Here is a 16,231-nt window from a genome sequence, read left to right as displayed (position 1 = left end):
TGAGCAGGCTCTGGGAAAAACAAACCGGAGGAAACCTCCACGCTGAGACCCCCGCCCTGGCCGTCCCCGAGTGCCACTATTTTTACATTCTCTCACTTTTGTGTATTATTTCCTGACTTTCCAAAGACAATTCTTCACAAGCCAAGAAGTGGTGGGGGGAAACCGCTCCCCCCACCAGCCCAAGTCACAATTGTTTGGGGAGATGGAAAAAAAAGCTGGGTGGAGGAAAAAACAAAACCTCTTGAAAGTCATTGTCCTCAGATGTCAAGTGTCAGCCCCGCAGAGAGGAGAGCGCATTCCACCCATTGTCCTTCCACAGACAGGCACGGGGTCCCCAGGACGTCCAGCCGCCCCGCCCTGCATCCTGGGGCCCCTGAGTGACTTGGTTTGCTTTGTCTGGGACATTCCGGCGGGAAATACCACCCAGAGCGGAGCCGGTTCCCAGCCACCGCTGTCTCGGTCACTGTGGGCTTTTCCTCGAAGCTGCCCGCCCATCTGCGTCTCCAGATGAGTGTGGGCTGATGCTGATAATACGGGTGAGGGCTCATTTTCTCCTTTCCAAAGGAACTTTATCCTAACTTGTCAAGGTCTCACCGTGCCCCTGTGAGCCAGGCACCGTGTGCGTATATGTGTAACAGCTTGTTGAAATATAATTCACGTACCATAGTTTAGCCACGTAAAGTGTGTGCTTCGGTGGTTTTTAGTATATTCACAGAATTGTGCCATCACCAGCTACCTAAGGACATTTTCATCACCCCCGCCGCCCCCCCACCCAACCCAAGAAACTCCATACCCCTTAGCAGTCAGGTACCATTTTTGAATCTGCATTTTGCAGAGAAAGAAACTATGAGAGGCTGCCCAGTGTTATGTGGCCAGTAAATGTCAGAGCCAGGATTTGTGCTCAGAATACTTGTCTCTGGAGACATGTTCTTAACGATGACGTAATTGGTGGTTCTTGATGGGGCTGCATGGGGGTGGGGTGGGGGGCGGGATAGACTTTGCCCCCTCCCCCCTGCAGGAGGTATTGGGCAATGTTTGGAAACATTTCTGATTGTCACAATCGAGGGTGGGGGTTGCTACTGGTGTCTGGAGGACAGAGGCCAGGGATGCCGCTAAACGTCCTGTAATGCAGAGGACAGCCCCCCGCACCGAAGGATTATCGGCTCCAGTGTCAGTGGTTCAGAGGTTGAGATGCCCTGCTCTTAATCCCATTCTGATGAGTCCATTCTTTAGATAAAAAGACTGGGGGCTCATAGAAGTGGGGAAGAAGTTGGCGTTGGAATAGGAAGAATCTCAGATCATGTGGGTGGGGCTGATAACAGCAAGGCGAGAGACGTGCTCCACGGTGTGGAGAGGACTCAGCGGGAAAGAAGTCTGTGCTCCATTAGCGATGTCTGCCCCGGTCGCTGGTACGGGGAGCGGGCGTAGCCTTCACCTTGGCCAGGTCTTGGACTCTGGGCTCACACTTAGATGCCCATAAGGCCAGGTAGGAGGAAGCAGCGGGCTGGGTGGCAGCAGACAGCAGCGTCCGCTGGAGGGAATTTGGTGGCTGCCGCGCTCTTACAGCTGGCTGTGGTCCTCAGGACTTTGGAGACCTGTAGTCAGCTTTCTCAAGTGAAGCTCACACCTATGATTTAATGGGAAATCTGATATTCAAACCCAAGCCCGGATTTCCTCAAAGCCCATTGCTGGTCAAGCTAGACATGCCTGTGGGCCACCACTTTGAGACCCTTGAGAGGGAATTGTATCTCGGTAGCGTGTTGCAGGCACTGCGTCAATCATGGTTGAAGGAATGGCATATTAAGGGTGAGTTCAGGGAGATTGCAGGCTAGGCTGCAGCCCCTGGGGTGGAGTCTGGAGTCTGTGTGGGGAAGAGTGTTGGTTTCTCCTCTGTGGCCGCCCCCCCACCTTCCCCCACTATTGCATCAGCCCTGTTCACAACAGGTTGTAGCAACTCAGGTTTTGCTTGAACTTCCTCCATGGTGGGGAATGTGATGGGGCTGGGTGAAAACTGGGTACCTTTTCTTGGGGCCTGGAAGCTGGGTGGTGGGTTGTTGTCGTTTGGTTGGTAAGTCATGTTTGACTCTTCTGTGACCCCACGGACTATAGCCCACCAGGCTCCTCTGTCCTTGGGATTTCCCAGCTAAGAGTGCTGGAGTGGGTTGCCATTTCCTTCTCCAGGGGATCTTCCTGACCCAGGGATCAAACCCAAGCCTCCTGTATTGGCAAGTGGATTCTTTACCACCGAACCACCAGGGAAGCCCCTGGGTGGTGAGTATTGGGAGTCTTTTCCAGATGACTAATTGGTTAGTCAATTAAACTCTAATATGTCAAGGATCTTCTGTGCTGGGTCAAGTCCCAGTCTCTCTGAGGGTACAGCAGTGACCTAGACGGATCATCAGATCCTGTTTGGAACTCATATTCCAGTGGAAATGATGTGCAGTGACAGGTGCTGTGAAGAAAACAGGCCAGGAGGAGGGTCAGGTATTGTTTTTAGGATGACCTCAGAGAGATTGAATGCCTAACCCTAACCCTTTGCACTGACTGTTCCCACTACTCAGAATGCCTGCAGAGCTGCTTCTTCACCTGTCTCCAGGTATCTGCTCAGATGCCATCTCCTTAAAGAGGCTTTCCCTGAGCATCTCCCAAACACTCCCTCATTCCGTCTCTCTCTGGTCCCTCATCTTGCTTTATTTTTCTTCATAATGCTCGTCCCCACCTGCCATGTTATTTTAAAATCAGTCTGAGCGCTGAAGAATTGATGCTTTTGAACTGTGGTGTTGGAGAAGACTCTTGAGAGCCCCTTGGACTGCAAGGAGATCCAACCAGTCCATCCTAAAGGAAATCAGTCCTGAATATTCATTGGAAGGACTGATGCTGAAGCTGAAACTCCAATACTTTGGCCACCTGATGCGAAGAGCAGACTCATTGGAAAAGACCCAGATGATGGGAAAGATTGAAGGCAGGAGGAGAAGGGGATGACAGAGGATGAGATGGTTGGTTGGCATCACCGACTTGATGGACATGAGTTTGAGCAAGCTCTGGGAGTTGGTGATGGACAGGGAAGCCTGCTGTGCTGCAGTCCATGGGGTCACAAAGAGTCGGACAAGAGTGATCTACTGTACTAATAGTCTTGCCACTGCTCCATGAGGGCAGATTCGGTCTGATTTGTTCATTTACTGATGTATCATTGGCTCGTAGCACAGTGCCTGGCACTTGGTAGGTGGGCAGTGAGCGTTGAGTAAATAGGCGAGTGCAGGAGTAACTCGATCGCCCCATGGAGAGGTCGTGTCTGTGTCTCCAGCACCCAGTTCCATGTTGGGCGCACAGTAGGTCTGGGGTCACACTTGTTGGCGTGGGTGGCGTGACAGCCTCCCCCCGAGAATGTAATCATAAGCAAGTTCCTGTTTCCTCACAGGCCAGCCCACTTCTGTCTGCCAGCCTCTGTGCCACTTCTTCCAGGAAGTCTTCATAGTTGGTGTTTACCTGCATCATCTTGCTTACGCCTCAGCAACTGCCTCTTTTTTTTTTTTTTTTTGTGGATGAAGAAATAGACTCCGAGGAAGAAGTTCAGTGACTCTGAGGTCACGCGGTTGGCAGGCGGATGCAGCAGGGTGGCGAGTGCGGGGGAGGGCAGTGGCTGGCTTTGCATGGCAGCGAGAAGGATGTGGTGACATCGTACAGTCTGTGAAGCTCTCCCCGCCGCCGTTTCACTGCGCCCTGGAGATGGTGAAGCAATCGATAGAAAGACTGTTTTTAGGATGAAAAATACAACAAGTCAACAAAACGTAGGATAAACACAAGGAGATCTGTACGTGGGGTTGGCCCAATTCCAGAAGTTTCCTTAGGAAACACAGTGGGTTCATGTCTGTCTCCCTATCAGTTCAAGGTGGGGCTGGGGAGGTTATACCAGCGGATGCTCGACTGAGGCCTCACTGTGTACCAGGCACCACTCAGAGTGCCGGATGTGTGTGTTAGCATCCATAATCCTCGCTGAATTCCTGTGTACCCATTTTACAGAGGACGAAACTGAGGCAGAGAGAGGTGAAATCAGTTGCTTGAGGTCACATAGTTTGTCAGTGGCTCTGTGCTCCTGGAAGAGGCCTGATGAAAGAGGGTGCTTGCAGAGGAGAGGGTGCAGCAGTTTTCGATCTCAGTCAGAGTGATGGTGGTGACTGTGGGTGGAGGATGCTCTCATGTTCTGCCCCAGGCTGTGGAAGTGCCAGGCTGGCTCCTGGGGCGCCGGGCCAGGGGGAGCACCTTCCTGGGGGCCCTGGCGGTTTCCAGGGTCAACACAGAGAAGGAGGGGTGGGCAGCTCAGAGGCCCCGCTGCAGAAGGACAGCCTGGCTTTGTCTCTGCCAGTGGGCACTACTTGCTCTGAATGGGGACATCTGCCCTCCAGGAGGAGAACGCAGACTAGCCTCCTTGGTGCTGCAGAAGTGATAATCGGGCTGAGCAGGGCGAGCCTGGCGTGTGGAATAACCTCTCCTATCCAGTTTTTTTTTTAAAGCATGTATTTATGTTACAAAATGACTTTTGATTTCAAAGCAGAAATTTGGGAAAAAACAGAAATGAAGGAGAAAATTGAAATTACTTATCATTCCACTAGCTTCCATGGCTAGTGATAAAACCCACACATTAGTGCCTTAAATGATACGGAATTTTCCTTCCTGCTGAATTACAGGCTTCCCAGGATAGATGTGTTGGCGCCACTGTAATTAGGAACGTAAGCTCCTTCTGTATTGCTGCTCTATCGTCAATCCCTGGCTTTTACCTCATGGTATAAGATAGTTGCTTGACCTCCAGGCATCACATTTGCTATCCAGTCAGCAGGAAGGAGGAAGAGCAACAGAATCCCGGCCCGTTCCTCCCCTCATCCCCAAGGATACTTCCGCTTCCAGTGAATGTAATCCACTCCTGCCTTGCTAGCCCAAACTTAGTTGTGGGACCACATCTAGTTGCAAAGGAAACTGCAAAATATAGTCTTTATTCTCAGATCTGGAAAAGGAGAGACCAGACATTAGGGAACAGTTAGTAATCTTGGCTGTATTCTCACACAGTTTAGGGTATTTCGCTCCACACTTTTTCTTTTCTGTGCCTATGTAGAAATTATTTAACCAAAAGGAGATTATATTTTATGCACTCTTCTGTAACTTGGGGTTTTTTTTTTTTCCTAAAATACATTCACACTCGTTTTTTCTGTATCACTCTATGGTCTTCTGCAAACCATTTTTAGTGTGATGATCCTTTTGCCAAGACGGACAGTTTATTTAACTAAACCCCAAGTGTGAGAATTCAAAATCAGATACTAAAGTTAAATCTTGATGCCACATGTGAGATTTAGCTATTCCTATGGGATAAATGCTGGAGTGGACGGAGGAAAGGATTGGCTGGAGTCACTGTGCTTTTGGGGGTCTTCCCAAACTCTGGCCTTTGTGGGGCTGCTTAGTACAGGCTGTACAGAGGCCCTTTCTGTTGTTGTTATTATTATCTTTTTAAATTTATTTTTATTTGAGGATAATTGCTTTACAGGCTTGTGTTGGTTTCTGCCATACACCAACGTGAATCAGCCCTAAGTATGTTGTTATTCACTCAGTCGCGTCCGACTCTATGCCACCCCGTGGACTGCAGCACACCAGGCCTCCTTGTCCGTCACCAACTCCCAGAGCTCGTTCAAACTCATGCCCATCGAGTCAGTGATGCCATCCAGTCATCTCATCCTCTGTCGTCCCCTTCTCCTCCTGCCCTCAATCTTTCCCAGCATCAGGGTCTTTTCCAGTGAATCAGTTCTTTGCATCAGGTGGCCCAAGTTTTGGAGCTTCAGCTTTAGCATCAGTCCTTCTAAAGAATATTGGGGACTGATTTCCTTTAGGATGGACTGTTTGGCTCTCCTTGCAGTCCAAGGAACTCTCAAGAGTCTTCTCCAACACCACAGTTGAAAAGCATCAATTCTTCAGTGCTCAGCCTTCTTTAGGGTCCAGCTCTCACATCCGTACATGACCACTGGAAAACCATAGCCTTGACTAGATGGACGTTTGTCGGCAAAGTGATTTCTCTGCTTTATAATATGCTGTCTAGTTTTGTCACAGCTTTTCTTCCAAGGAGCAAGCGTCATTTAATAAAGTAAAATGCTGTTGTTAGTATTACTTAATTACTGTTACTTGTATTCATGGCTGTTCTGTGACGCTGTGCTTCCCTGGACCCTGGACCACCCAGATCACCTAGGGATTTGGGGTCCTCAGGGCACCCCCTTTCCTGTCTTTGTTATGGTCTGGGGGCTGCCATTCCCCTGGGCCTCTCAGGTTTCGCCATATGTCTGGTGAGGTCACCCCAGTCAAGGCAGGGATGTCCTTCGGGGCAGGCGGGCTGCCTCCCCTTAGTGATCAGGTTGCCCGTGGCCGTCTCAGAGAGCATCTTTGAGGCCTCCTTCTCTCCTTTTTCATCTCCAGGGAGAGAATTTTCTTCCCAAGGCTGTGGCCATGGGTTCCGGACAGAGGATGGCTCCCCAGCAGTGCCCCAGACGGCAGCTGCCCCCTGTCTGCTGCTTGTGCGGTTTGTCCTGTTCAGTTACTGAGTGCTGCCGTGTGTTGAAAGTGGGTTGGAGATTCGTCACCGGGCCAGACTGCCTGGGTTCGAGGCCCAGCTCTGCCACCTCCTAGCTGTGTGGCTTTGGGTCAGCTCTTTACTACACCGGGCCTCAGTTCCCTCCTCTGTAAAATGGACACAGTCATAGGAGGACCGAACTAGCATTGTTTGAGGATGAGAAACACTTAGACCTAACACCTGTCATACAGTAAGGCCCAAAGGTGTAAGGTAGGGTAACAATCGCAAAGGAATAGTAGATCTATTATTGTTATTATTATACTTTTCAATGCTGAACCTGTTCTGGGCCCCTTCCCAAGAACAGTGTGTTATCAAGCAGGTGACTGCTGTGGCACCCACGTGCCTCAGTTTCCTTGTTTGTCTTTGCGGCCTGCTCTGCATGTGAGAGAGGGGCCTCAGACCCAGCGATGTGGGTGCTGGTGGCCGAGGTGGTGTGGGTGTGCACCCCAGGGATACGAACCAAGGGGTGTAGGTGGAGTGTGGACAGTGGGTGTTGCCAAGTGCATGGGTCAATGTGGGCCAAAGGTGGAAGGTGCAATGTGGAGTGAGAAAAGCAAGTTGCTGAAAGCATATCATTTATAAAAGTGTTGTAAACTCGCGAAACAGTGTTCTTTATTGCTTCTCAGTTCGCGTGTGCCCAGTGAGTGGGCACAGGCCTGTGTGGGGGCAAGGAGCATGCATCCAGGCAGTCGGCGCCTTGCAGGATGGGCAGGCACCCAGGTAGCTCACCTCACGCTGTAATAACTCCTTTCTTTCTGCATCTGCATTAAGGGCTTGATATTCACAAGGCATGTGGATAAAGTGCCCTGATCCCAGGTGCCTGCGGATAAGGCTTTGAATATGCATTCGCCTGTGTAACTGCCGCTCAGATCAAGAAGTAGACTATTTCCAGCTCCTCCCCTCCCAATCCCACCCATGGCTCTCCCTTGTGTCCCTTCCCAATCTACACCTCCTCTGAACTTGATGAATTTCGTTTAGAAAATGGTTTAAAGCAAATTTGTCGTTGTTCGGTCGCTCAGTCGTGTCCAGCTCTTTGTGACCCCATGGACTGCAGCACGCCAAGCTTCCCTGTCCATCACCAAGTACTGGAGTTCTCAAACACATGTCCATTGAGTCGGTGATGCCATCCAACCATCTCATCCTCTGTCATCCCCTTCCCCTCCTGCCTTCGATCTTTCCCAGCATTGACACGGTTTGACACAATGCTGAGAAGATTTTCCAGAACTGGGTAGTGATGTGTTTGTGGGTGTTAAATTTTTCTCTAACTGTTCAGGGATCCTTGATGTATTTCATCATCATCATTGTCGTCGTCATTAAAGAGAAGAGGAGGACTTGCCGAGAGGCAGGGACGCGACCTGGGCAGGGGTGCCGCATGGACATGGCATGGACAAAGACGCCCAGGCCAGGAGGGGTTGCAGGCAGCCCTGGAACTCCCGAGAATGGGCTTGTCTCCAAGGGAGGTTTCCAAGATGAGAGATGCTTTTGGCCAAGTGTTCCAAAACTGTCGATGTTTGGACACGAAGTCGCCCTGAAGGGTGCCTTTCACCACCCCATCTGCACAAAGGGCATCGGCGCCTGCCTGGAAAAGCCAGTCGTGCCTTGGGCAGCGCGCGGGCTGGACTCAGAGCCCCTGCCTGCCCATTCTCTCTGGACCATGAGCCGTGATCGTGCCCAGCACACCAGCCTGTTTGTGGCTCCTCTGTGGGTGGCCTGAGCTTCACGTTGTCCCAGCACGATCGCGGTGGCCGTGCTCTTGTGGGGAAAGTGGGGCAGGAAGCCCCGATCTAGGCCAGCCGCAGTGCGCTCCCAGCTTCCTGCTCTGCCCGATGTGCTGGCTGAGGCTGCCTTGTCCTCCTGCCCCGTCTAGGGAGGCTGGAGGCTGGACTTCCTGGCAGCATCACAGGCCCTGGGAAAACATCCTCTGGGAACTCCTGTCTGCTGACCAGCCCCCGAACCGTTGTCTTTTAAAAAGAAGGGTCATCAGTCTTCCACATGGCCCAAGCTGAGGTTCCTGCCATGTGTCAGGCACCATGCCAGGCAGATTTTAGCCCTTCCTTTGATTCCTGAGGGCTTATTGTGTGCCAGGAGCAGGTCTAGGCCCACCTGGGAAGAAGACTGGCAAGGACCCTGCCCTCATGGAGCTCGCATTCACTTTATCCTAATATGTTCTGAAAGCCAGGATGTATGACTATGATCTACGTATCTGGGAAGAGTAAACTGATACATGGGGCTTCCCAGGTGGCACTAGTGGTAACGAACCCCCCCCCCCCCCACCAACGCAGGAGACGTAAGAGACGCATGTTCTATTCCTGGATCAGGAAGGTCCCCTGGAGGAGGGAGTGGCCGCTCACTCCAGTATTCATACCTGGAGAATCCCGTTGACAGAGGAGCCTCGTGGGTTATGGTCCATAAGTTTGCAAAGAGTTGGACACAGCTGAAGCAACTTAACACGCACACCTGCACACGCGCACGCTTGCAAACTGAGACTCAGAAAGACCAGTGCCCTTTCCTGAGGTCACACAGCAGGAGGGAGGAGGAATGCCCTTTGAAGCCAAATCATCGGTTTCCAAGCCTGACCTTTACTCTTGGACTGGGGTAAAGGTTTCCTCCCAACCATGCTCCCTTATTTTTGCCTTTCCTCTAGGAGCTGGTGTAGATTGCTTGATCTCAGTCTTTTTGTCTGACAAATGGGCTCTCAATAAAGCGTCTCTCTACAGTGCAGGAGACCCGGGTTCGATCCCTGGGTTGGGAAGATCCCCTGGAGAAGTAAATGGCAACCCACTCCGGTACTCTTGCCTGGAGAATCCCATGGACAGAGGACCCTGGTAGGCTACAGTCCATGGGGTCGCAAAGAGTCAGACACGACTGAGTGACTTCACTTTCACTTTGGACTTCCTGGGTGGCTCAGATGTTAAAGCGTCTGCCTACAATGCGGGAGACCCAGGTTCAATCCCTGGGTTGGGAAGATCCTCCAGAGAAGGAAATGGCAACCCACTCCAGTACTCTTGCCTGGAAAATCCCACGGATGGAGGAGCATGGTAGGCTACAGTCTATAATGTCACAAAGAGTCGGTTAGGACTGAGCGACTTCACTAATGCAAGATGAGAAGGTGATAAGTGCATGAAGACAAGGTGGGGATCCTGGAGGAGGTGACATTTGAGCTAAGGAGTGATGAAGGAGAAGGAGCTGGTCCAGAACAGATGGGAGAACATATCCTGCCTGTAGGAGCAGCATGTGCAAAGGTCCTGAGGCAGGGGCGTGCCTGGCAGGTGGAAGGAATAGAGAGATTAAAGATGTGGCTGAAGACTACTGAGGTGTGAGGTGGGAAGGGAGGGCTGGAAGGTGAGTTCAGAGAGATTCACTGGTGCATGGGGATCTTATGGGCTGTGGGAAGATGTGATTTTTTTTTTTTAAGTGTATTGAGTAGCCATGGAACGTTTTAAGCCACGGATTGATAAGATCTGATTCACATACTTAAAAGGATCCCTCAGGCTGTGTGTATGGTAAAAGGAACTGGGAGGAGGGGATTGCAGTCCCGGCAGAAGGTGATGGTGACTTGGGCCAGGCCGGTGGCTGAGGATGTAGGGAGAAGTGGTCTGATTGAAAAAACACGTTGAAGGTGAAGCTGTAATAGCATTTGCTGATGGATGGAAGGAAGTGCCAGAGAAAGAGGGGGTCGAGGATGACTGGGGGGCTTCCATTGGAGATCCTGAATGGCAGAGGTGCCATTTGTTGGGCTGGGAAGGGCTTGGTGCTGTGTGGGTTTGGAGGGAAGTTCAGGAATTCGGTTTAGGATGCATTAAGTTTGAGATGGCTCTTGGACATCTGGCCTTCCCTGGTGGCTCAGATGGTAAAGAATCCATTTGCCAATGTAGGAAACCTGAGTTCTATCCCTGGGTTGGGAAGATCTCCTGGAGGAGGGTGTGGCAACCCATTCCAGTGTTCTTGCCTGGAGAATCCCGAGGGACAGAGGAGCCTGATGGGCTACCGTCCATGGGGGTCACACAGAATTGGACACGGCTGAGTGACTGACGCTGACCCAGACGTCTAGGTGGAGTTGTCTAGTTGTCAGGAATTTAGCTGAGTCCAGGCGGGGGATGTACACTTTGGGCTGCAGGGACTGGTCGCGAATGCATCTCAGTGAGTGTGGACAGAGAGGCAAGGCCACCTTGCTGTCTCCAACTTTCCTCTCTGAGACCTGCCCTGTGGAGCGCCGGTGAGCGTCTTCATGGGAAAGCAGAGTCCGCAGGCCCCCAGGCTGCTGTGGCATCTGTGGATGTCCTTTTGGGTGAGGTTTCCCCTGTCTTCCACCCACATGCGGTGGCGAGGGTGACCGGCAGGCCGCCGTGCCGCCTCCTGATCTGTGGACCGTGAAGTTTTTTTCACAGGGGGCTCCTTGTGGCTGTTGCCAGGTCAGCCTGGGGCAAGTCCTGGGGTTGGGGCAAACCTCAGTCTCCCTCAGGGGCTGGCTTTCATCCCCCACCCCCAAGTCCATTCCCCTGACTTCTCAGTGGCGCGTCCGTCCCACCCAGCCAGGGTCAGGCCACTGTCGTTGCTCATCAGCGTGGCTGCACCCCTCCACTCCGGTCCCCAGCGTTCGTGCTCAACCCCTGAAACCTAGTTCCTTGCAAAAACAGATGGCTCTTCTGCCACCATTTAAAAGCTGGGAGGGACTTCTTTGGTGGTCTAGCAATTAGGACTCCGTGCTTCCTCTGCAGGGCCGTGAGTTTGATCCCTGCTCGGGGAACTGATATCCCATATGCGGTACAGCATGGCCAGAATGCAAAACAACAACAAAAATCCCAAACGCTTTAAAAATAATAATAATAATAATAATAAAAGCTGGGAGACTTTGCTTTAAAAAAAAAAAAACTAATTTTTGGCTTCTCTTGGGGGAAAAAAAAAAAAAAACCTCCTCCAGAACATCTGGCGATCCTGGGCCTGCTGCCCTCCCACGTGGCCGCACTTCGAGGGGGTGAACGGCCGCCCCCCTGCAGTGGTCGTGTGTTCACCTGTTCCCCACGACCACCCCTGCCAGGCCCCACCTTTATTGTCTCACATCACAGAAGGGGGAAATGATTTTTCTGTTCCAAGCCCTTGAAAAAAGTGGCAGAATGACAGGTTCATCCACGCAGTAGCATCCTGGGCAGCCATCAAAGGAGAATAAGGATGTTGCCTGGGTTATGATATGGAGGGATCTTTAAGCTACGCTCAGTGGAAAAAGGAGGTCCAGGGTGTGCTGTGTATGCTGCTATCTTTTGGTGTGAATAAAGGGAAAACAGGAATGTACGTGTGTGTGTGTGTGTGCATAAATTTATATGTGTGTTTATTCTTTCCTAGCTTTATTGGGGTATAATTGACATGTAACTGTGTAAATTTAAGGTGTACCGCCTGCTTCAGTACATTTATATGTTGCAAAATGATTGCCATCATAGTGCAGCTTTAAGTATATAATACAGTATTGCCTGTAATTGCTCTTCTGTACACTAGAAACCCAGAATTTATTTTTCTAATGACAGAAACTTGGTACTTTTTGACCAACACATGTATGTTTATTTGGACGTTTTCACAAGACACAAGGAGCTGTGGTTCCTGTGGGGGAGGGAGGGACTACATGGATGGGGGCTGGGGTGTTGGAAACCTACTTTTCCAATTTTGACTATGTATGTATATATATATATATATTTTTTTTAATTTTGGGATTTGGAATCTTCGTTCTCCAACCAGGGATCGAACCCATATCCCCTGCAGTGGGGGCGTGGAGTCCTAATCACTGGGCTACTGGGGAAGTTCCTGTAGTTTTGACTTTTGAGCCCTGCGAATGGTTATTATTTAGAAGTTAAGTTTTTAAACAAGAAAAACAATGGGGAAACGAATTGCACTCCATGGGGGTCCCCTGGGCGATGCGGCAGGTGTGAGCGCAGGTCCTTGGTGCAGGGCTCGTGTTGGTCTCCGCAGAGCCTGGCCAGGTAGGTGTTCCATAAAGACGTGTTGGCTGAATAGGTATTTGCTTCTTTCCTGCCTGTGTCCAGGGCCTCGCTGGCGCTTGAACTCGTGACTTTCCTTTTGTGCCGCCTCCAGGGGACTGGCAGTGTGGAAGCTCACCTCTCCCTGCTTCTCTCTTCCAGGCATTCCTGCATCGCATCCGGCAGAACGCGTCGGACTCAGTGGAGAAGGGCCTGACGGAGGAGAACGTCAAGGTGGGGGCCCGGGGCCCCTGCTGTCCCTGCTGAGCAGAGCTGCCTTGCTACCCCTCGGTGATGCTTGGAGGCAGCGTGGGGGTGGGGGTGGGTTTGCTCCCCTGGGTGATGCTCGGAGGGGGCGCAGGGGTGGGGGTGGGTGCGTCTACCCCACGGGCAGCTGGCTTTGCCCTACCCGCCCCCCCTTGCTCCCTGTGGCCCCCAGAGGCCCCTGGGTCCTGTGAGCGGACTGTGCTGGGGGTCTGTGAGGAGGACTCAGCCTTGGACCCCCACTCTCAGCTTAGGAGTTTTCTCCCCTTGCTCAGTACAACCATCCTGTCTCCCAGCCTCCTCGCACGGGGGCCCCTGGCTTGGTGCCGGTGGAAAATCCCTTCCCAAGCGCCCCTGGGAGCCTGGCACCTCCAGCTGCCTTCCTGGCAGCCCGGGCCCCTGCCCTGCACTGGGCATTGAGTGCGAGGCAGAGCGGATGAGTAACTGGGTCCAGGCTTCATCTTGGCTGTGGCTCTGGGGAGTTTCGGGAGGAAGTCAATAGGCCTTCTGTGTGCTCAGTACGGGCCCCAGAGGTCCCGAGGCCTGGCTTTCCAGTGTGATCTCACTCTCTGAGAAGCTGCCCCCAGCCCTTTGGGGCTCTGGGGTCCTGGTGCCTGAAGAGAGGGGGAGCTGGAGCAGGGTGGGAGTCAGCTGTGCCCAGCATGTACAGCTCATAAAGGGCTTGGTCACGCCAGACATCCCTCTGTATACGTCCAAGGTTGATAGCTGCCTTGTACATTGTACATGAGTGTTTTGGATAAGAAAGCTGAGACTCAGAGATGTAAAGAGACCTACACAGGGTCAGTGCATGGCTGGTTCCTCGTAGGGCTGGCATTGAACCTTTTATGCATTCATTCAGAAAGCAAACATTTACTGAGTCCCTACTGTTCATTAGTCTATTTATTGCAGTCTATTTATTGGCTTCCCTGGTAGCTCAGTGGGAAAAGAATCCACCTGCAGTGCAGGAGGCGCAGGAAACTCAGGTTCAATCCATGGGTCCCTGGACGAGGGCATGGCTACCCACTCCTGTATTCTTGCCTGGAGAGTCCTATGGACTGAGGAACCTGGTGGGCTGCAGTCCACAGCATTGCAGAGTAGGACACGACTGAAATGACTGAGCACATTTATTTGTTACATCTTAACAGTATGCATTATAATTAAGAATTGTAATTTATTGCCATTTGAAAAAATTACCTTTTTTATGAGGTATAATTCATATAAAGCAAAGGGTCCAATCCTAAGTGCAGCTCATCAGTACATGCCTCCTCTCCAAAGACAAGCACTGACTTCTGGTGGTGTTGGTTGCCTCTGCCTTTTCTTGAACCATGTATAAAAATGATCCCTTTGTGGTGCCTGGCATCTTTTGTTCACTGTTATGTCTGTGAGACTTGCCCTTGTTGTTTGGTGTAGCTGGGAGTCACTGCTGTTCATTGCCGTGTAGTAATCCATAGTACGAATGTACCAGTATTGACTCATTCATTCTCCTTTCGGTGGCTATGTGTGCAGTTTCCAGTTTTTGGCTGTGATGACTGTTCTCATCTGTCTTTGGGGGGACACAGGCTCTCATTTCTTTGGGGTGTATGCGCAGGAGACAGATAAACTTATTTTGAAATTCTGCAGCCATTCTTTGACGTGAGTGTAAGAATAGGATGTATCCTATGGGTCTTTAAGCACATTCAACATGTGAGCTGGACAGAACAAGAAAGAGAAAAGTAACCCAACAGTGCGGGTGATTCTTCCAGCCGCTTCATGTGAGCAGTGTCCCCCAGGATAAGGGCAAGGTGGAAGAGGGTCTCTGGCCCTCTGGGACTTTGGCTTTGACGCATGGCCTCCTGCCCCTTGGCCCTCGCTGCCCACCCTCAGGCCTCTACAGACTGTCTGCTGCCATTGCAGGGTCTGTGGGGTTGGTCCTCATTCCTCAGGACCTTGACTCCAGTGTCACCTTTTCAGAGCGGCTGTCCTTGGCCCTCTTTGTTTAAACGTGCAAACTCTTCCTCCTGCTGCACCCTGGGATTCCCTTCCTGATTTACGTTCGCCCTGAGTGCGTCTTGTCACCTGGAAAACTACAATTATTTGTTGGCTGTCTGTTCCCTTCCAGTTGAATGTCAGCTGCATGGAGGCAGGTAGGGGGCTGTTCTCTTCTGTGTGCCCAGGGCCTGGCACACAGCAGGGGCTCAGTTAATCCTCACTGAAGGAATGACTGTGTAAGAAAGCCTAGAAGGAGCTGTAAGCCGCAGTGACTGGTGACCTGGGTTGCTGGCTGCTGCAGGTGGGAAGTGGGGGAAGAGGGACTCCATGTTGTATTTATTGGGGTGCTCAAAAGGAACTTTTTGTTCCTATAATATTTTGATTTTTGAGCCCTGTGAATGCCTTCTTCAAAATTAAATGAAAAAATGCACCTGTTTTTTTAAAAAAAAGAGCAGAAGAAGGAATTTCACAGTTCAGAGGGCCTAGAGTCAGTGGAAATTCTCCCTTAGTTGTTCTTAGAGGCCTTGATGGTTCCCAGTTGGTGTTATTGTCCAGGGGTCTCTGCTTCTGCCAGCGCAGAGCAGAATGGCCTTTGCGTGTGTGTTACCTTACACAGATGGATCCATATTGGAATTCTAAGTGGTGCCATGATTCCCCCCACCCCCAGCCCCCCACTTGACAATATGCAATCAAGGATCATTCCAGGGCTCCAGGTCCGTATATACAAACCTGCAGGTTCTTTTCACAGGCTCAGAGTATTTCAGAATATGGGGTGTATTTAAATATAACCAGTCCAGCTTGTTTAACTATTTCACAAGTCCCCTTCAATGCATGCTTAACTTTCCTCTGGTCTTCTGCTACTGCAGATAAAGCTGCCGTATATGGTCTTGGCCATCCACCCAGTTCTCAACCTTGGTGCAATGAACGTGTTGGGCTGGACCGTTCTTTGCCATTGAGGGGGCTGTTCTGTGTCTGTCTCGTAGAATGTTCAGCCGCATCTCTGACCTCTACCTTTCAGATGCCAGGAGCGTCCTGATTCATTACAGCTGAGTTTGTCACAATTGAAAATGCCCCCATACATTGGCAAATGTCCCCTGGGAGGCAAAACTGTCCCTGGTTGGAAATGACTGATCAAAAGGTTCAATTCTAACATATAGACTTGCCGGGCCAGACTGTGCATGTCAAACTTTATAGGTTCTTCTGGAGGAAGCAAACACTCTTGTATGGTTTGTGAGGGTTTGAACAGCACTTTGATCTTCCTTCCCTATAGTATTTTCTTTTATCACATCATTTGAATTGGTGTCTGGAACTATCTTCACCATTTAAAACAATCAGTCCCATGGTTGGACATACCAGGTGCGTGTCGTAGACTCTGATGAATGTCTCAGTACATGATCTTCCGTGTGCCGAGCGTGAAGTTCATGTCTGT

General features: G+C 51.1%; 1 protein-coding gene across 1 annotated transcript in view; it reads left to right on the top strand.

Moving 5' to 3' along the window:
• PREX1 (phosphatidylinositol-3,4,5-trisphosphate dependent Rac exchange factor 1) overlaps nt 1-16,231 on the top strand; it is a 180,530-nt gene that overhangs the window by 62,496 nt on the left and 101,803 nt on the right. Inside the window, exon 2 of the mRNA XM_027977300.2 lies at nt 12,733-12,804. Coding sequence (XP_027833101.2) covers nt 12,733-12,804 — 72 coding nt within the window. The remainder of the gene's footprint in view (nt 1-12,732; nt 12,805-16,231) is intronic.

The sequence above is a fragment of the Ovis aries genome, chromosome 13 (genome assembly GCF_016772045.2).
Source record: "Ovis aries strain OAR_USU_Benz2616 breed Rambouillet chromosome 13, ARS-UI_Ramb_v3.0, whole genome shotgun sequence".
NCBI classification, from domain to species: Eukaryota; Metazoa; Chordata; class Mammalia; order Artiodactyla; family Bovidae; genus Ovis; species Ovis aries.
This window is presented reverse-complemented; position numbering and strand designations above follow the sequence as displayed.